Raw genomic sequence first — 21,548 nt, forward strand, 5'->3', positions numbered from 1 at the left:
TCTGTTCATGATCACAGCACCACAGTATTCTCATCTTTGAAATAAAGGCAGCAATAGTAGACACTGTGAATCAATTCTCAAATCCCATTCTATTGGTCATGGCAGTGGTCTATGGCTGCTGGACAGGAGCAGGAGAACCGCCTATTACCTGATGGCATCCATTGGATGATTCTGTACTGCTGAGTTCCAATAAAGTCTAGGAAATCAGGATCATTAAAAGTGTTTTATTGTCAACGCATTTCAAAGTCAATCTGACTCCTTCCTCAGCAGCCCATATGTAGAAATGTTTTGACATATGGGTGCACTGAGGAAGGAGTCACATCGACTTTGAAACGCGTTGACAGTAAACCACATTCAATGATCCTGATTTCTTGGACTTTATTGCAACTCAGAAGCGCAGAATCATCCATTCCTGTGCATTGTAACCAGATTCCTTTTGGATACTGCAGCAGCTGTTTACCACTATTATAGTGGTTGTGGCTCTCACAAGCCTATTCGATGAGCACTTTACCTCTCTATCCTAAAGGCCCCGTCACACTAAGCAACATCGCTAGCAACATCGCTGCTAACGAACAACTTTTGTGACGTTGCTAGCGATGTTGCTGTGTGTGACATCCAGCAACAACCTGGCCCCTGCTGTGAGGTCGTTGGTTGTTGCTGAATGTCCTGGGCCATTTTTTAGTTGTTGCTCTCCTGCTGTGAAGCACAGATCGCTGTGTGTGACAGCGAGACAGCAACAACTAAATGTGCAGGCAGCAGGAGCCGGCTTCTGCGGAGGCTGGTAACCAATGTAAACATCGGGTAACCAAGAAGCCCTGTCCTTGGTTACCCGATATTTACCTTCGATACCAGCCTCCACCGCTCTCACTGCCTGTGCTGCCGGCTCCTGCTCTGTGCACATGTAGCTGCAGCACACATCGGGTTAATTAACCCGATGTGTGCTGTAACTAGGAGAGCAAGGAGCCAGCGCTAAGCATTGTGCGCTGCTCCCTGCTCTGTGCACATGTAGCTGCAGCACACATCGGGTAATTAACCCCATGTGTGCTGTAAGTAGGAGAGCAGGGAGCCAGCGCTCAGTGTGCGCTGCTCCCTGCTCTGTGCACATTTAGCTGCAGCATACATCTGGTAATTAACCCGATGTGTGCTGTAGCTAGGAGAGCAGGGAGCCAGCGCTCAGTGTGCGCTGCTCCCTGCTCTCTGCACGTGTAGCTCCGTGCAGTGGTAACCAAGGTAAATATCGGGTTGGTTACCCGATATTTACCTTAGTTACCAAGCGCAGCATCTTCCACGCGGCGCTGGGGGCTGGTCACTGGTTGCTGGTGAGCTCACCAGCAACTCGTGTAGCGACGCTCCAGCGATCCCTGCCAGGTCAGGTTGCTGGTGGGATCGCTGGAGCGTCGCAGTGTGACAGCTCACCAGCAACCTCCTAGCAACTTACCAGCGATCCCTATCGTTGTTGGGATCGCTGGTAAGTTGCTTAGTGTGACGGTACCTTTAATGAGTAACTTGGATAAGGCCTTATTGCTCTTTGTCTTTTTATCTGATGGCATCCATGCCTCTTTTGATTAGTTAGTCTGGTGGTACGTCACTTTCGGCATGCTGTATATGTAATGTTGCGCCCAGCTGGCTAAACATAAAAAGTGCAGTGGATGCCGTCAGGATAATAGGTGGTTCTCCCACTCCTGCCCAATATCCTCAGACCATTGCCGCACTGGGAAGTGCGAATCAAGCTGTCCCACCTCTTCTCAATGGGATTCATTATTGTCTACCATTGATGGATAATAAACAATATGGAACAATAGTAATGTGTAATCCCAACAATATTCTTTAAGATCTCAAAATTTGTTTCATCATTTAACTAAATCTCTTTATAATGTTGAGCACAGTTTGTCCCATGTCTAATGCTCACCTTCTTTTAATGCATTTCTACATTATTAATCATCCATACTTTTATCCGACAACCACTAATAGGCTTTAATTGTTCTATTGATTTACAGAGGATTGAAGACCCAGTTAAAAGCCATCCTTCCAAACATTCTCGAAGCTGATCAGGAGAAATGTTGGGGCTTTGATCAGTTCTTTGCTGAGACCAACAACATTCTAGAGAGGATGGTCATCCATGTCTTCTCCTTACCACATGCCAAAATGCACAAGATTTACATACATCATTATAACTCGTAAGCTATACCAAGATAATGATATATAAAAAGTGACCATGTATTACTGTATACATCCCTTGTATATTTTCCTTATCTCCTTTTATTTTTTCTTGCAAAAGATTGGCTGTATTTATGGAAACTGTGACTGAGCAAACTGGAATTTTGCCAGAAAGGCAGACCTATTTCTATGAAGGTCATCTGCATCCCATTAGTCCGACGTTACAAGTTCAGCACCTTTCTAAGACAACGGAACAATATCCATTCATTTTATTTGGTTGTGAGAGTGAAGATCCAATGGGAGTGACTTACAAAGACCGTAAGTTGAGGAGAGTTCTAGAAGCCATAAAATTGCCATTGCCTTTTCCCCTATATAATGTTGCCAATTGTATTAATGTTAGGACATTGGATCTACCAATGGTCTACCAATGGGGTCTCCTACCTTCCAATCAGGTACTGTGGAAAATGAGGTTTGGGCATGTCAGCTAAGTGATGAACTTTTTTTTTTAACTTCGTTTTATTAACAATTTCAAACATGGTACAACTGACATTTGCCATATAAAAATAGCTCAGTATATAGATAGTAATATTTGAATATAACAATGAACAGTCATATAAAGTCCATAATATCTTTAGCACTTACGATAGAACAATGTTATTATCCATACTTCTTATCATTTGCATATATATCTAATTTTATATTGAGCATAAGAACAGCTCTATCAGCATGACCATATTTTGAAAACAAGATAGAAAGAGGAATAGAATATGGAAGAAAGAACACCGACAACAGGTAAGTATATACAGTCAGGGCCAGAAATATTTGGACAGTGACACAAGTTTTGTTATTTTAGCTGTTTACAAAAACATGTTCAGAAATACAATTATATATATAATATGGGCTGAAAGTGCACACTCCCAGCTGCAATATGAGAGTTTTCACATCCAAATCGGAGAAAGGGTTTAGGAATCATAGCTCTGTAATGCATAGCCTCCTCTTTTTCAAGGGACCAAAAGTAATTGGACAAGGGACTCTAAGGGCTGCAATTAACTCTGAAGGCGTCTCCCTCGTTAACCTGTAATCAATGAAGTAGTTAAAAGGTCTGGGGTTGATTACAGGTGTGTGGTTTTGCATTTGGAAGCTGTTGCTGTGACCAGACAACATGCGGTCTAAGGAACTCTCAATTGAGGTGAAGCAGAACATCCTGAGGCTGAAAAAAAAAGAAAAAATCCATCAGAGAGATAGCAGACATGCTTGGAGTAGCAAAATCAACAGTCGGGTACATTCTGAGAAAAAAGGAATTGACTGGTGAGCTTGGGAACTCAAAAAGGCCTGGGCGTCCACGGATGACAACAGTGGTGGATGATCGCCGCATACTTTCTTTGGTGAAGAAGAACCCGTTCACAACATCAACTGAAGTCCAGAACACTCTCAGTGAAGTAGGTGTATCTGTCTCTAAGTCAACAGTAAAGAGAAGACTCCATGAAAGTAAATACAAAGGGTTCACATCTAGATGCAAACCATTCATCAATTCCAAAAATAGACAGGGCAGAGTTAAATTTGCTGAAAAACACCTCATGAAGCCAGCTCAGTTCTGGAAAAGTATTCTATGGACAAATGAGACCAAGATCAACCTGTACCAGAATGATGGGAAGAAAAAAGTTTGGAGAAGAAAGGGAACGGCACATGATCCAAGGCACACCACATCCTCTGTAAAACATGGTGGAGGCAACGTGATGGCATGGGCATGCATGGCTTTCAATGGCACTGGGTCACTTGTGTTTATTGATGACATAACAGCAGACAAGAGTAGCCGGATGAATTCTGAAGTGTACCGGGATATACTTTCAGCCCAGATTCAGCCAAATGCCGCAAAGTTGATCGGACGGCGCTTCATAGTACAGATGGACAATGACCCCAAGCATACAGCCAAAGCTACCCAGGAGTTCATGAGTGCTAAAAAGTGGAACATTCTGCAATGGCCAAGTCAATCACCAGATCTTAACCCAATTGAGCATGCATTTCACTTGCTCAAATCCAAACTTAAGACGGAAAGACCCACAAACAAGCATGACCTGAAGGCTGCGGATGTAAAGGCCTGGCAAAGCATTAAGAAGGAGGAAACCCAGCATTTGGTGATGTCCATGGGTTCCAGACTTAAGGCAGTGATTGCCTCCAAAGGATTCGCAACAAAATACTGAAAATAAAAATATTTTGTTTGGGTTTGGTTTATTTGTCCAATTACTTTTGACCTCCTAAAATGTGGAGTGTTTGTAAAGAAATGTGTACAATTCCTACAATTTCTATCAGATATTTTTGTTCAAACCTTCAAATTAAACGTTACAATCTGCACTTGAATTCTGTTGTAGAGGTTTCATTTCAAATCCAATGTGGTGGCATGCAGAGCCCAACTCGCGAAAATTGTATCACTGTCCAAATATTTCTGGACCTAACTGTATAGCTGAGATTAGGCCTCGAGGTCCTTGTGATTTTAGAATACCTATCATAGGAAATGATGATATCAATTTCCTCACTCCAATTTTCTGTATGTGGGATTGAATCGCTGTGCGAATCTGCAGGTATCTAAAAAACTGTGATCTTCGAACATTATATTCAATCTGGACTTGTTCAAAGGACTTGAAGGTTGTGGTTCCCGGGACAAAAAGATCACCTAATGCACTGACGCTGTGAGTGGCCCAGAATTGCGCCGAGGGGTGATCTCTCAGAGTATGGAAGTGGCTATTCCCCCATAATGGGAGTTCCACCACCACCCCTTCGAAGTGTACCACCCTCTTGGCTTGTCACCAGACTAATCTTGTCAACCTGAGGAGGGGTAATTGCTGTGGTGTTCTCAGTTCATCTGATTCCAGAAAACCCACTAAACAATCAGTCCCAGTCGCGTGTGCCAAGTGACTCTCAGAGTTTGGCAGCTGACATCCAGGTATCCAAGTCTCTAGTGCCCTAAGCTGTCCCGCGAGGTAGTAGAGGAAGAACTCCGGTAAAGCCATCCCTCCCAGTCTTTTGGATCTCTGTAAAATGGATAACCGAAGTTTGGGTCTGGATTTCCCCCATATAAAAGAGGTAGTAAGTGAGTTCAACATTGAGAAGAAGGATTTGGGTACTGATACTGCACTATATTGTAGTGTATAACTAAGCTTTGGAAGTAATATCATTTTGATTAAATTTATTCTGCCAACCACTGACAGGGGTAGCTTGCTCCACAAGTTATATTTAAGTTTAACGTGCTCCAGAAGTGGTGTTATACTCGTCTGTAGGTCTAGTGTATGGTCATCTGTTTGTGTATTCCCAGGTATTTAAAGCTAGTTACCACTTGCAGTAAGTGATGAACTTTACTTCTTCTTTCCAGCTGCATCTGATTTTCCCCGGTTTTTGGCCACAGTTGAGGTCTCTGTTGACTGTTCTATTGCAAAAGTAAGTCATAATGATCTCTCATTATTTTCAAACTTTAATATGATATAATACCCTGGATTCACAAAGATATCTTATCACATGGTGAAATGTTGTTGACAGCAACATAGTGATGCTAACAAAAGTTGGAAGACATCAATGTGCATGAAGCTGATGGCATAAGGTCATAGACATTTATTTTACCAATTAGCTCACTAGCAGGGCTGTGATTACATTTTATTAAATGCCAGCTCAGTAAAATTCTAGCTGATTGGTCACAAGACTGGTAAAATGCAAACATTAAAGCGGAGTTTACACGCTACGATATCGTTAATGAATTATCGTTGGGGTCACGTTGTTTGTGATGCACATCCGGTGTCATTAACGATATCGCAGCGTGTCACACTGACCAGCGACCTTAAACGATCGCAAAAGCGGTCAAAATCGTTTGCCACGGAGAGGTCGTCCTGAAACAAAAATCGTTTTCTGCTTATTTGCGATGTTGTTCCTCGTTCCTGTGGCAGCACACATCGCTATGTGTGACACCGCAGGAGCGACGAACATCTCCTTACCTGCCTCCACCGGCAATGCGGAAGGAAGGAGGTGGGCAGGATGTTACGTCCCGCTCATCTCCGCCCCTCCGCTTCTATTGGACGCCTGCCGTGTGACGTCGCTGTGACGCCGCATGAACTGCCCCCTTAGAAAGGAGGCGGTTCGCCGGCCAGAGCGACGTCGCAGAGCAGGTATGTGCGTGTGACGCTGCCGTTGCGATAATGTTCGCTACGGTAGCTATCACACAATATCGCACGTACGACGAGGGCGGGTGCTATCGCGCTCAACATCGCTAGCTGATGCTAGCGATGTCGCAGCGTGTAAACCCTGCTTTAGAAAGGGTGTCTTTCAGATGCCTACAACAGAGACAACGAAATGTTAATTTCTTCATTATATGGAATGTCCAGGAATTTACAGACAATGAGAAACCCTATTTAATGCCGAATAATCCTGGTAGTTTGGGATGCGCAGGGGTTAATTGAGAAGTTTTGGGACAGAAGATTGTTTTCATAATTTAAAGGGAATCTGACACCCCAAATTTACCCTGCACACTAACCACATAACATTGTAGGAGATGGAGCAGCAATAAAAAACCTTCTTTTGTTTTAAATTCTGTTTCAAGAAACAACTGTATTTTAATATGCAATTGTGGGCTCTCAGTGCACCCTTGGTGTGGCTAAACGCCTCAGTGCACCGTTCCACGCACTGATTTAGATTACTGCCTGCTTCTATATTGATTGACAGAGTTGATGTGTCCAGCCCCAGTTCTCTCTGAACATAAACCTTCATTATGTGATCATTGTCCCTGTGCAGGAGACAGCACACAAAACATGCTTTCCTCGCTTTTGACATTGCCTTTTCTTTTGCTATCACTTTACTTGTCTTCTCTACAATTAATGCACTCAGTGTAGGAGAGAGAAAACAAATCACTGTCTTCTCGCTTCTGATATTGCTTGTCTACTCTTCTATCACTTACTTGTCTCCTCTACTATCACCTCACTTAGTACATTAGAGCGCACACACATCTGACCTTGCTTGTTTCCTCTTTTATCACATTACTTGTCTCCTTTGCGATCACTTCATTCAGTGCATTAGAGAGCACACCTCACTCTCTCCTCGCTTCTGACATTGCTTGTCTTCTCTTTTATCACTTTACTTGTCTTCTCTGCTATCACTACACTTAGCGCATTAGAGAGCACACAAATCTCTCCTCACTTCTGACATTGCTTGTCTTCTTTTCCATCACTTTACTTGCTTCCTCTGCTATCTCAGTGCATTAGAGAGCACATAAATCACTCTCTCATCGCTTCTGACATTGCTTGTCTCCTCTTCTATCACTTTACTTGTTTCCTTTGCTATCTCCGTGCATTAGAGTGCACACACATCACTCCCTCCTTCCTTCTGACATTGCTTGTCTCCTCTTCTATCACTTTACTTGTTTCCTCTGCTATCTCCGTGCATTAGAGTGCACACACATCACTCCCTCCTTCCTTCTGACATTGCTTGTCTCCTCTTCTATCACTTTACTTGTTTCTTCTGCTATCTCCGTCCATTAGAGTGCACAGACATCACTCCCTCCTTCCTTCTGACATTGCTTGTCTCCTCTTCTATCACTTTACTTGTTTCCTCTGCTATCTCAGTGCATTAGAGTGCACACACATCACTCTCTCCTTCCTTCTGACATTGCTTGTCTCCTCTTCTATCACTTTACTTGTTTCCTCTGCTATCTCAGTGCATTAGAGTGCACACACATCACTCTCTCCTTCCTTCTGACATTGCTTGTCTCCTCTTCTATCACTTTACTTGTTTCCTCTGCTATCTCCGTGCATTAGAGTGCACACACATCACTCTCTCCTTCCTTCTGACATTGCTTGTCTCCTCTTCTATCACTTTACTTGTTTCCTCTGCTATCTCCGTGCATTAGAGTGCACACACATCACTCCCTCCTTCCTTCTGACATTGCTTGTCTCCTCTTCTATCACTTTACTTGTCTCTTCTGTTATCATTTTACTCAGTGCAATAGAGAGCACACAAATCTCTCCCTCCTTGTTTATGATATTGCTTGTCTCCTCTTATATCCCTTTTTTCTTTCTTCTGCTATCATTTCACTCAGTTCATTAGAAAGCACAGAAATCACTCTCTCCTCTCTTCTGACATTGGATGTCTCCTTTCTCCTTTGCTATTTCTTCAAGCAGAACAGTAAGGGGCACACAAAGCCCACTCTTCTCAATTCTCACATTGCCTGTCTCTTTTGCTATCACTTCACCCAGAGGAAGTGATGCAATAAAATTATTTTCCTCTTGCTGCTGACATAGCTACACAGCAATACCCAATGTCATCAGCAAGGAGAGAGTGATGTGTGTACTTTCTGCTGCACACGGACAGTGAACTTAGGGTAAGGGTGCAATGAGCACCTTCACTTGCATATTAACATACATTTGTGTATTGGGGTATCAGATTTAAAAACAAAAAATAACTACTTTTAATGTTGCTCCATCTCTTAGAAAGCTATGTGGCTAGTTTAAGTGTACATTTGGGGTGACAGGCTCCATTTAGTACTATTTAATCTGAATAAGTTCAATACTCATTATCTGGGGCAGGGCTCACTTTTTATGATTCAGCGCTCAAAATCCCAAACTTCCCCCTTACTCATATGGCATATGATAACATCATCTTTGCAGTAACCACTAGGGGGCGTACACTGCATAGGAATTTCCTACTAGGGGCAGTGGAAAGAATTGAATGGCATTTTCAGCCAATGTTGCTGTAATATTGTTACTTTGTAAATTTGTGGGAACAGTCAGAATATAATGCTCTCCTGCACGCAATGAATTTTGGGAGAAGGGAAATGAGCACCATGGCATCTTAATATGAAGAAGCGGAGGACCCTTTATTGATATGGATCTATTGGACTACACATGCTGCAAGTTCTAGAATTGTACATAACCTTCCATATTAAGCCTTATTATAGCGGTGGAAGAATGTGCACATGGGCATGACTCCTTTCAGATCAACTGTTCAGTTCTATATTGTTTTTCCTTTTTTTTCATATTCTGTATATGGGTTTCATTCTTGTGAAGAGATGCATACAGTATATTTCAGCAATATATATATATATAGAATTGAAAACTAACACTTGTGTAAGGATTCTCTTAGCAACCTAAACGATTCAGCTCCAATTGCTCATATAATTGCAGAATGTGGTCAGTGCCGTTTACCAGACGTTGCGAGTGACACAGTCGCTGTTGACATGTCAAGAATTTATGTTCCGAGGGACATATTGGCTCATGTGAGTGATACACATACCATTTTATATTATATATTAGTTATTATACAGGGGCAAAATAAAAGTAAAAATAAAAATGATCTTTTTTTTTTTTTTCAAGTTCCGTACCGTAAAAGCACAGATCGTCAAGGGTTTCTTTTTTTGAAAGTTCACTGAACATAATTTTTTTTTTTTTTTTTATAGAGGTATTTTTTTCTGATGAGATATACATTGCTTTTTATGCTAAAACAGTGTATATAGATTCTCCTGTGATTATTGCATCTTCAGTAGGCTTCTTAGCGCCACCTAGTGTTGCAATTGTATTATTTTCACTCTATGGCCATGAGAAGAGAAGTAGAGGATTTATTCTCTGAAATAGTATGTTGGACCAGTGTAGATTGAGGGGGTTATAAGCAGGGTGGATTTGATTTAAATCTAACTGATTTAAATCACGATTTAAATCACTAGTCAGTAAGGCTTGATTTAAATCAGTGATTTAAATCAAAGTTTCTACCTAAACTAGTTCTTGCTACTTTAACATGCAAGTAGATGAAGATTTTTAGAATCACTTTTTATATTACTTTTTTTCTCCCCAGTTTAATGGGTTAATCATTCATATTTGGACACTACTGTTCTGTCGTACTTAGGAAGGAGAAAAATAATCCTGACCTTAATAACAATTTAAATAGATTTATTCAACTGAAACAATAACAACATTGCAGCATAAGTTATTTGCCTAAACAAACCTCCATGTTTGTTAAGTAATTTGGCTAAACAAAATATATATATATATATTTTAAGAATCTTAGACTGTCAGCCCAGCCGACACATGGAAAACTTAAATACTACTGTCCCTGCTGTCCTCTGTAGCTCACTTGTCGTCATCTTCATCATCATCTTCTTCTTTGTTCCTATTCATAATCTGGAAAAGAAAAACAAGCTTTCCTGCTTTATTGGGTCCCAACCGATTTCTCAATTTAGAATGAATGAGTCCAAAGGAAGAGAATATTCTTTCAACGCCTGCAGAAGAAGCTACTGCTGTTAAAAGTGAAATCATTACTTGAACAGTCTCTAAATCCAAGTGCTTAAGTGACTTCCACCAGTTTACTGGTGTGACCTTCCTTAAAATATCTTCAGCAAACATATATTTCTTGAATGGTTCCCCCTTAGCTCTGAAGTTTATTATAGTTGGCATTAAAGATGGATGATTGCTGGATACCCATGTCATAGCTAACTCATCTTCCTCAGCACTTAGGTTTTGACCCTGATATTGGATATTGACAATATTTGCCAAAAAATGAGCTGGAGTCAGTGCTTGTCCCATTCGTTTGTTTACTGCTTGTAATTTAATTCTGTCCATGTGTAGTTCTGTTTTTAAGTGTTCACTCAGTTCCTTCCAAATTTCAACAGCATCCGCAATAAAACAGCTATTTTTCTGAATTTTGTTTAAAGCTTGAGAGATGGGTTTCAGGAAGCTCAGCATATGTTCAACATTTCTCTTAAGCTCAATGTTGAGGATTTTAGCCGTGACAGTGCCATCTATTTTATCTCGATTTTCTTCACAAAGTGTCATCAGAATAGGCCAGTTTTTGATATACTGCTCAAAACAGTCCACCACAGAGTTCCATCTAACATCTTGTGGGAGCGTTAGCTTGGTTCCACCCATCCTTTTCAGAGCTGCTGCAGCAAAATGATTATTACGGAAGTATTTAGCAATTTCAACAACATTAGCCTTTATTTCTGGAACACTTAAGTCTTTGGCTAAGAGGTGCAGCAAATGAGCACTGCAACCATATGTTATTAGCAGCTTTGTATTCCCTCCCTGCTCTTCTAAATCTCTTCTCATCTTGGATACGTTTGCAGCAATGTCAGTGACCAAACTGCGTACTAGACATTTGAATTTTTGTTCACATGTCGTTATAGCTTTTACTGCCACTTCTTGTAAGTATTCTGCTGTGTGTGCATTTCCTGACGTATCAGTTGTTTGTGCATGGAAGACTTTACCTTCTTCTGTTGTTATACAAGCACATACAATAGGATCATTGTGGACAGTACTCCACCCATCAATATTTAGGTTAACAATTTTACCCTCCAGAGCTGTTGCACATTGCTCCATTTCTCTGTCATACACTTGATCCAGCAGTTTCCCTGCAACATCAGCTCTGCTGGGTGGACTGTATCATGGTCTCAGTGATTGAACCATATTAATGAAATGTGGGTTCTCAGTCAGACGGAAAGAAGAGTTCATTGCATAATTAAACTGGGCAATTTTTTCATCAATCAACTCTTTTTCTAATCTGCTAGTTCTTATCACAAACCTATCTATGGTGGTTCCCGAAGGTAAAGGTTTTTTCTTCCTTTTGGGTGATGGTGATATGTGGCTGTGGGTGTCTGATGATGATGCTGCTGCTAATGAAGCACTATCCTGGATGGATAACTCTGAAACTGTAGAACAGGATGATGGTGATCTTGGAGGTGGATAGTTTCCAGAATCCATGAATTCCCCTAAACAAAAAAAGTCAATGCTGTTATTTTATTGTTTATTATACAATTTCTGCTTATTGTACACAACACATCACTGCCCCTGCCCCAAAAGGAATATTTGTTTTTCTTCATAACTGTACCAAATGACAGTAACATGCAGTAATAATAAGAAATATAATTTTTCTCACACATGACAGTTCAGTCTTTAGAAATAGGATTCAATAAAAATGTTTACCAACCTGAAGATCCTGCCTGTTAAGAAGTGTTTCTTTGGTCATCTTCATCACCGCACTTCTCATGATGTTGCCTCATTCGCGCCACCAGGCCTTGCATCTCTTTGTTGCATCGTTTGCATTTTGCACGCATGCCTGCCTTACCGATAGGCGAAGGAGCTTCATTAAAATATTCCCAAACTGGGTCTCTTTTACGGCCTGCTGCCATTATAAGGAAAGAATGTAATAGACCTCAGATCGTACACACAAACAGATCCAGACTTGTCTGTCTGTGGCTATGCTGCAGTATTGTGCTCAAAGTTTCACTTTCATTTTCTTGTCTGCTTGCCCTTCCTCCTCCTCACACTTAGATTCACATTCTTCTTGTGTTGTGCAGATCTATTCCACTCCAAACAATCAGAAACATATTGTCTAACTTCTTGGACTTGGCACTGAAGGGGTGGATTCTGTATTCATAGGTTTGTAGAACAATAGGATTAAGGTCTTTTTCTCAACTCTGTTCATGTTGTAATATTTTTGCCGTGAAGAAGAGGCTGGGACCTCTGCGGAGTCAAATTCAGTTTTGAGAAATGCGTAAGTAAAGCGAGCGTCTGTGATAATATAGGAGAGAAACTGCCCACTAATCCTACAGAAACCTCTGGAAGAGCATGGCATTGTGAATGTTACACATATACAGCCTTTATTCTACTGAGTTAAACAACTCAGCTTTATCTCATGATGGAAGAACCTTTGGATGGTAAAATATTTATCTCAAAAAGCAGTTTATTTTTTTTTATTTTTTTAAAAAAAAACCATTGATTTGTATCCACCCTGGTTATAAGGCATATATGGAAAAGAGGCAAAAAAAAGTAGACAAAAAACAGGCTCAAATGCAGAAAATGAACCAGGCTCTTTTATTTATATATATATATATATATATATATATATATATATATATATATATAAAAGTGCCTACAAGTAGTATTCAACCCCCTGCAGATTTAGCAGGTTTGATAAGATGCAAATAAGTTAGAGCCTGCAAACTTCAAACAAGAGCAGGATTTATTAACAGATGCATAAATCTTAGAAACCCACAAGTTATGTTGCCCAGTTAAATTTTAATAAATTTTCAACATAAAAGTGTGGGTCAATTATTATTCAACCCCTAGGTTTAATATTTTGTGGACTAACCCTTGTTTGCAATTACAGCTAATAATCGTCTTTTATAAGACCTGATCAGGCCGGCACAGGTCTCTGGAGTTATCTTGGCCCACTCCTCCATGCAGATCTTCTCCAAGTTATCTAGGTTCTTTGGGTGTCTCATGTGGACTTTAATCTTGAGCTCCTTCCACAAGTTTTCAATTGGGTTAAGGTCAGGAGACTGACTAGGCCACTGCAACACCTTGATTTTTTTCCCTCTTGAACCAGGCCTTGGTTTTCTTGGCTGTGTGCTTTGGGTCGTTGTCTTGTTGGAAGATGAAATGACGACCCATCTTAAGATCCTTGATGGAGGAGCGGAGGTTCTTGGCCAAAATCTCCAGGTAGACCGTGATATCCATCTTCCCATGGATGCGGACCAGATGGCCAGGCCCCTTGGCTGAGAAACAGCCCCACAGCATGATGCTGCCACCACCATGCTTGACTGTAGGGATGGTATTCTTGGGGTCGTATGCAGTGCCATCCAGTCTCCAAACGTCACGTGTGTGGTTGGCACCAAAGATCTCGATCTTGGTCTCATCAGACCAGAGAACCTTGAACCAGTCTGTCTCAGAGTCCTCCAAGTGATCATGAGCAAACTGTAGACGAGCCTTGACATGACGCTTTGAAAGTAAAGGTACCTTACGGGCTCGTTTGAAACGGAGACCATTGCGGTGGAGTACGTTACTTATGGTATTGACTGAAACCAATGTCCCCACTGCCATGAGATCTTCCCGGAGCTCCTTCCTTGTTGTCCTTGGGTTAGCCTTGACTCTTCGGACAAGCCTTTCCTCGGCACGGGTGGAAACTTTCAAAGGCTGTCCAGGCCGTGGAAGGTTAACAGTAGTTCCATAAGCCTTCCACTTCCGGATGATGCTCCCAACAGTGGAGACAGGTAGGCCCAACTTCTTGGAAAGGGTTTTGTACCCCTTGTCAGCCTTGTGACCCTCCACGATCTTGTCTCTGATGGCCTTGGAATGCTCCTTTGTCTTTCCCATGTTGACCAAGTATGAGTGCTGTTCACAAGTTTGGGGAGGGTCTTAATTAGTCAGAAAAGGCTGGAAAAAGAGATAATTAATCCAAACATGTGAAGCTCATTGTTCTTTGTGCCTGAAATACTTCTTAATACTTTAGGGGAACCAAACAGAATTCTTGTGGTTTGAGGGGTTGAATAATAAATGACCCTCTGAATAAACTTTTCACAATTTAAAAAAAAAAAAAAAGAGAAATAACATTCTTTTTTGCTGCAGTGCATTTCACACTTCCAGGCTGATCTACAGTCCAATGCCAAGTTAATTCCGAATGTGTAAACCTGCTAAATCTGCAGGGAGTTGAATACTACTTGTAGGCACTGTATATACAGTACAGACCAAAAGTTTGGACACACCTTCTCATTCAAACAGTTTTCTTTATTTTCATGACTCTGAAAATTGTAGATTCACATTGAAGGCATCACAACTATGAATTAACACATGCGGAATGAAATACTTACAAAAGTGTGGAACAACTGAAAATATGTGATATATTCTAGGTTCTTCAAAGTATCCACCTTTTGCTTTGATTACTGCTTTTCCCACTCTTGGCATTCTCTTGATGAGATTCAAGAGGTAGTCACCGGAAATGGTTTACACTTCACAGGTGTGCCCTGTCACGTTTAATAAGTGGGATTTCTTGCCTTATAAATGGGGTTGGGACCATCAGTTGTGTTGTGCAGAAGTCTGGTGGATACACAGCTGATAGTCCTACTGAACAGACTATTAGCTGCTTTTTTCTTGCCATAATACAAATTCTAAGTAAAGAAAAATGAGTGGTCATCATTACTTTAAGAAATGAAGGTCAGCCAGTCCGAAAAATTGGGAAAACTTTGAAAGTGTCCCCAAGTGCAGTGGCAAAAACCATCAAATGCTACAAAGAAACTGGCTCACATGAGGACCTCCCCAGGAAAGGAAGACCAAGAGTCACCTCTGCTGCAGAGGATAAGTTTACCCGAGTTACCAGCCTCAGAAATCGCAGGTTAACAGCAGCTCAGATTAGAGACCAGGTCACACAGAGTTCTAGCAGCAGACACATTTCTAGAACAACTGTTAAGAGGAGACTTTGTGCAGCAGGCCTTCATGGTAAAATAGCTGCTAGGAAACCACTGCTAAGGACAGGCAAGAAGCAGAAGAGACTTGTTTGGGCTAAAGAACACAAGGAATGGACATTAGACCAGTGGAAATCTGTGCTTTGGCCTGATGATTCCAAATTTGAGGTCTTTGGATCCAACTACCATGTCTTTGTGTGACGCAGAAAAGGTGAACGGATGGACTCTACATGCCTGGTTCCCACCATGAAGCATGGAGGAGGAGGTGTGAGGGTGCTTTGCTGGTGACACTGTTGGGGATTTATTCAAAATTGAAGGCATACTGAACCAGCAGAGCTACCACAGCATCTTGCTGCGGTATGCTATTCCATCCGTTTTGCGTTTAGTTGGACCAACATTTATTTTTCAACAGGACAATGACCACAAACACAACTCCAGGCTGTGTAAGGGCTATTTGACTAAGAAGGAGAGTGATGGGGTGCTACGCCAGATGACCTGGCCTCCACAGTCACCAGACCTGAACCCGATCGAAATGGTTTGGAGTGAGCTGGACCGCAAAGTGAAGGAAAAAGGGCCAACAAGTGCTAAGCATCTCTGGGAACTCCTTCAAGTCTGTTGGAAGTCCATTTCTGGTGACTACCTCTTGAAGCTCATCAAGAGAATGCCAAGAGTGTGCAAAGCAGTAATCAAAGCAAAAGGTGGCTACTTTGAAGAACCTAGAATATAAGACATATTTTCAGTTGTTTCACACTTTCTTGTTAAGTATTTCATTCCACATGTGGTAATTCATAGTTTTAATGCCTTCAATGTGAATCTACAATTTTCAGAGTCATGAAAATAAAGAAAACTCTTTGAATACGAAGGTGTGTCCAAACTTTTGGTCTGTACTGTATATATATAAAGGACCTGGTTCATTTTTTGCATGTGAGCCTGTTTTTTGTCTACTTTTTTTTTTGCCTCTTTTCCATTAACGCCTCTTTTTTTTAGTGTATTTCATATTTATTTTTTCTTATGTTCAACATTGTGTGCAGGGTTTAGGGTTTATAGACATTTTTGGCTGATTTATCATTTAAGTTTTTTAAAAAGTCTAAAAAATTTTAAGCAAATGTACTCTAATCCACCCACAGTGATTTTATGAACGCCTGATATTTTTATGCAATTTTGGGCCATTTTGCAAAACATTTGCCTTTTTGTATTAAAAAATTGCAATTTTATCATTAAAGACAAGAAAAAAGAACATTGTTGACTAAGCAAAATTCATAAATGGCGTGCATCAATTTGATGAATTTTGAGCAAAAAACGCTAATACCACAAGCCAAAAAAGAAAAGTGACAAAAGTAGAAACGCAAAAGAAGAATCGGGGCCAATAGTATTAAAGGGGTTTTCCACTACAATGATATCAAATCAATGGGAGTCTGGCACCATGGATTCCCATTGATCAGCTGTTACCAGCTCTGACATCAGGTGGATATATACAGTATATGGAGCAAACCACTGCAGCTTTGTCAAATTATTCTTTGATGTTCCTGAGTACTGCAGATCTGCTCCTTTTTATTTGATTAGGAGCAATATATTCACCAATCTGTGATATAATACAGGATTCATTTTGGGGCTGTCCAGGACTATTTTATTTTTTTCACTATGGGCTTAAGAACTAACAGGCAGGAAGTAGCTAACTACCTTCCTGTTCTATCTAGCACCAGCTCAGAGTAGTCATGGCCCACTCATGTTGGCGAGTCTGATGTTTCACGTCATCCGAGCAGTTTTTCCTCTTCTGGTCTGCTCTGTTGATGGGGCATGACTGCTGACATCATGCTGATTGGCAGCCGGCTCCCTGCTGCCTAACTGCAGGAAGCCGGCTGTCAATCAGCATGATGTTGACAGTGACGCCCCATCAACGGAGCAAAAAAGAGAAAAAGCTGCGCTGTTGACGTGAAACAGTAGAATCACCAACAGGAGCATTCTGTGACCACTCTGAGCCAGCACTAGATAGAGCAGGAAGGTAGTTAGCTACTTCCTGCCTGTTAGTTCTTAGGCCCATAGTAAAAAAATAAAATATTCCTGGGCAACCCCTTTAAATAATAAATATATTCTTTAACTGTATGTAACTGATTTCCTGAAGACATTTGGTTTAGAAAGTATTTTTTGTGATTCAGCTTACTGTAATTCATGATAAGCTATGCGCCAGTTTGGTAGATAGTTTTTAGCTGCGCGGTACACTTCCACCCTATGATAATGGGTTTCTTATCAATCCTGTTGTATGCTGACTTTAGTGAATCTGCAAAGCTTATCCAGCATTATCTGTCTCTTCACAGTGAAAATCTGAAAGCAGAATGTCGCAGGATCATTGAGAAGAAATCGGCGGTGATGACGTACTATAACTGCATGTGCAGCAATGAAAGCCGAAGCACAAGACTGTAAGGATGCAATGCTGTGCGGGTTATCTTCTAAAGTGTCAGAGCTGGCAGCAATATACAACAGGCCAGTACCATTGACACTACAGATGTTTTGAATACATACAGTATATATATATATATGTGTGTATATATATATGTATATATATATATATATATATATATATATATATATATATATTCATATCGAGAAGGCATATTGAAAAATGAAGTTCTAAGATTAGTCGTTTTAAAAATTTACATCACATTTTTTAGAGGTACAATGATTTTTCTATTTTCAGTTATTGTCATAAATACACTCCTAGAGCAAACAACACATGAATTACACTGAAAGGAAAAACACACTTTTGTTAACTATAACCTATCACTAGGTCAAAACTAGCCAATTTTTGCTCTTATTTTAATCCTACTTCTCCCGAGTAGGACTTGTTTTTGTGTGTGTGTGTGTGTGTGTGTGTGTGTGTGTGTGTGTGTCTGTTTTTAAACCCCCCATATGGTTCTAGTTTTATGAGCCTATTTATTTTATGCTATTTTTTTGTGGTCTTTGCTAAGGGTGTATAGGTAAGGATGGTTGACCTCGGGGAGATCAACATCCAACACCGCGGAGACACGATCACGATCACGTGTTTCTCAGCGCAGTGACACTAGAACAAAGCCCCCTGGGAAAATATGCAAAACAAGAATGCCACGGAGACACCATCACATGTTTATCAATGCTGGCAGGAAACTAGCCAGGTTTTTCACCGGAAAGGAACAACCACGGGAAGGGCAGTCTCCAGTCAAGGAAACTGCCTATACCAAAACATGGTATCCATCCACAGACAGCTGTTTCGGGGTACTTGCCCCTCATCAGTTTGGAGTAGGAAACTGGCGCCTAGTAGAAGACTACATAGGTAAGGATGGTTGACCTTGGGGAGATCAACATCCAACACTGCGGAGACACCATCACGTGTTTCTCAACGCAATGACACTAGAACAAGGCCCCCTCGGTTTCCTACTGCCCTTCTCGCGGTTGTTCCTTTCCGGTGAAAGACCTGGCTAGTTTCCTGCCAGCGTTGAGAAACATGTGATGGTGTCTTCGCGGCATTCTTGTTTTGCTAAGGGTGTGGCTGACAGAGCAGTCTAAAAACACGCTTCCCCGAGCATCCTGTGCGCAACACACCATTTGATAAAAAACATAAAAATTATCATATTGCGTGCAAATGTCAAACCCATATTTGCTTCATTTTTTGAGTATTCATTGAAAGAAAGAAATCTTATACCCAATTCTGTTTTATAGATGCAATGCTGCTTTTAAAGATTCTGCAACTGAAAAAACGGATCAAGAAGACTGTCGGAAAAAGCTGCAGTTAGTAAGTTTACCGTTCTAGATTATATTTCCAATTTTTCCATTTTTATCTTGAATTTAAAGGAAACCTGTCACCACTTTTATGGACTATAAGCTGCGGCCACCACCAGTGGGCTCTTATATACAGCATTCTAACATGCTGTATATAAGAGCCCAGGCCGCTGTGACAACATAAAAAACACTTTATAATACTTACCTAACGGTCACGCTGCGGTGGAATAGGGCCTAATGGGCGTCTCCGTTGTCCGGTGCCGGCGCCCTCTCTTTTGGCCATCTTCGTCCTCCTTCTTCTCTAGCCGCAGTGCATGACGGGTCCGACGTCATCCACACTCGCCGGCATTCCGGTCCTGAGCAGGTTCCCTTTAAAAACACAATGTACATTAAAGTAGTTGTCCGACATAAACTCAAAAATTTTTGTTAAGCTAATCTGTGCTGTATTGTCATATAAATCACACCTACATTGTTATTTTTTGTTTTCTAACTTTTGTTCCTCTTGAATTATCCCTTTATTCTTGGCAGCTTCTTGTTTACATTCAGATCCAGCAAACATGACCACTTCCTGTGCAAAACCTCAGACAGAGCTGTCACCACCCAGCCTCAGTGTCCATCCCCACCCCAGTGTCCAGCCTCTCCCCCTGCACACACATTCCCTGTCAGTATTCTTCCCCAGCACCTGACCTGGTATCACTACAGCATTGCAAATAACAGCCCCACATCGGGCTCTGCACCGCACACGCAAACATATGGCTCTGCACCGCACACGCACACATATGGCTCTGCACCGCACACATATGGCTCTGCACCACACACGCACAGATATGGCTCTGTACCGCACACGCACACATATGGCTCTGCACCGCACACGCACACATATGGCTCTGCACCGCACACATATGGCTCTGCACACGCACACATATGGCTCTGCACCGCACACATATGGCTCTGTACCGCACACGCACACATATGGCTCTGCACCGCACACATATGGCTCTGCACCGCACACATATGGCTCTGCACCGTACACATATGGCTCTGCACCGCACACATATGGCTCTGCACCGCACACATATGGCTCTGCACCGCACACATATGGCTCTGCACCGCACACATATGGCTCTGTACCGCACACATATGGCTCTGTACCGCACACGCACACATATGGCTCTGCACCGCACACGCACACATATGGCTCTGTACCACACACGCACACATATGGCTCTGCACACGCACACATATGGCTCTGCACCGCACATGCACACATATGGCTCTGCACACGCACACATATGGCTCTGTAACCCCCCCATCCCCATCCCCATCGGGAACACATGTGGAGTACATACTCACCCGTCCCCGCTCCCCGCCGCTCCTGCACGTTCGCCGGCTGTCTGTGCTCTCTTCAGCACAGTAGTGACGTCACCGCTGTGCTGAAGAGAGCACAGACAGCGGGAGGGACAGTGATGAGAAGCAGCGCTGCGCTGCTTCTCATCAGCACTTTCAAATGTACCGGCATCGGTGATCTGTGATGCCGGTACATTTGAATGTGGGATCCTGAGCAGGGGGCCGGTGCTGGAGCTGACACCACGGCAGCCGCCGCCAGGCCCCTCCCCCAGGTCACGGACCCCACAGCAGTGCAGGGGGAGGTTACTGGAGAGTAAAAGAGGTGCGGGGGAATGTGTGGGAGGGTGCAGGGAAGGGGGGGCGGGGCTCATCACACTGTAGACACCCAGCAGGGAGGCGACAAGCTGTTCCACATTTGCATGTCAACATGGCCCTGCCCATGTTGACATGAAATGACCGGAAGCAGCAAAATCGCGGCAGGAGCGGTCACATGACCACTCTGAGCCGGGGGAGAGGGGCTGACAGCAGGGCAGGTAAGTGGTCTCTATCTACTTTCCTGCCCCAATGTAGCCCAATAGGGAAATAAAAAAAAAAATGTCAAAGAAGCCGGATAACCCCTTTAAAGGGAACCTGTCAGCAGAAATTTCGCCTTAAACCTAACAGATTCCCCCTCTGCAGCTCCTGGGCTGCATTCTAGAAAGGTCCCTGTTATTATAGTGCCCCCTTTCTGACCCAAAAAAAGAGTTTATATCGAGGTACCTTTTTGGCTTCTGATTCTCTAAATGTGTCACGGGGCGGGCTGCCTGATGGCCGTTATTCTGCCCCCTTTTCCTGTATGCCGCCCCCATCGCCGATTTCTATACTTCTGGACGCCGCCCACTGCTCCAGCCATCCCCGCGCATGCCCAGTGCTCATCTCTCGTGGATGAGCACTGTGCCCAGTGTCACCGGTGGTGACGTGCGCGCAGGGTTTAGATTATGGGCGGTGCTGTGATGTTAATTACCAAGCAACCGCCCATAATCGCGGGACCGCGCATTCCCCCTCGGCCTGCTTCTTTCTGCGCAAGCGCGCTGCAACTGAACTCCTCCTG

The 21,548-nt window shown here is 42.4% G+C and overlaps 1 protein-coding gene across 1 annotated transcript in view; it reads left to right on the top strand.

Annotated features, from left to right (window-relative positions):
• The window catches only part of IKBKE (inhibitor of nuclear factor kappa B kinase subunit epsilon), a 126,505-nt gene that overhangs the window by 65,375 nt on the left and 39,582 nt on the right, over positions 1–21,548 (top strand). The window contains exons 8-13 of the mRNA XM_075335706.1: positions 1,998–2,177; positions 2,279–2,475; positions 5,525–5,589; positions 9,315–9,406; positions 17,674–17,775; positions 19,052–19,124. Of these exons, the coding sequence (XP_075191821.1) occupies positions 1,998–2,177; positions 2,279–2,475; positions 5,525–5,589; positions 9,315–9,406; positions 17,674–17,775; positions 19,052–19,124 (709 nt within the window). The remainder of the gene's footprint in view (positions 1–1,997; positions 2,178–2,278; positions 2,476–5,524; positions 5,590–9,314; positions 9,407–17,673; positions 17,776–19,051; positions 19,125–21,548) is intronic.

This window comes from Anomaloglossus baeobatrachus, chromosome 2, assembly GCF_048569485.1.
Source record: "Anomaloglossus baeobatrachus isolate aAnoBae1 chromosome 2, aAnoBae1.hap1, whole genome shotgun sequence".
NCBI classification, from domain to species: domain Eukaryota; kingdom Metazoa; phylum Chordata; class Amphibia; order Anura; family Aromobatidae; genus Anomaloglossus; species Anomaloglossus baeobatrachus.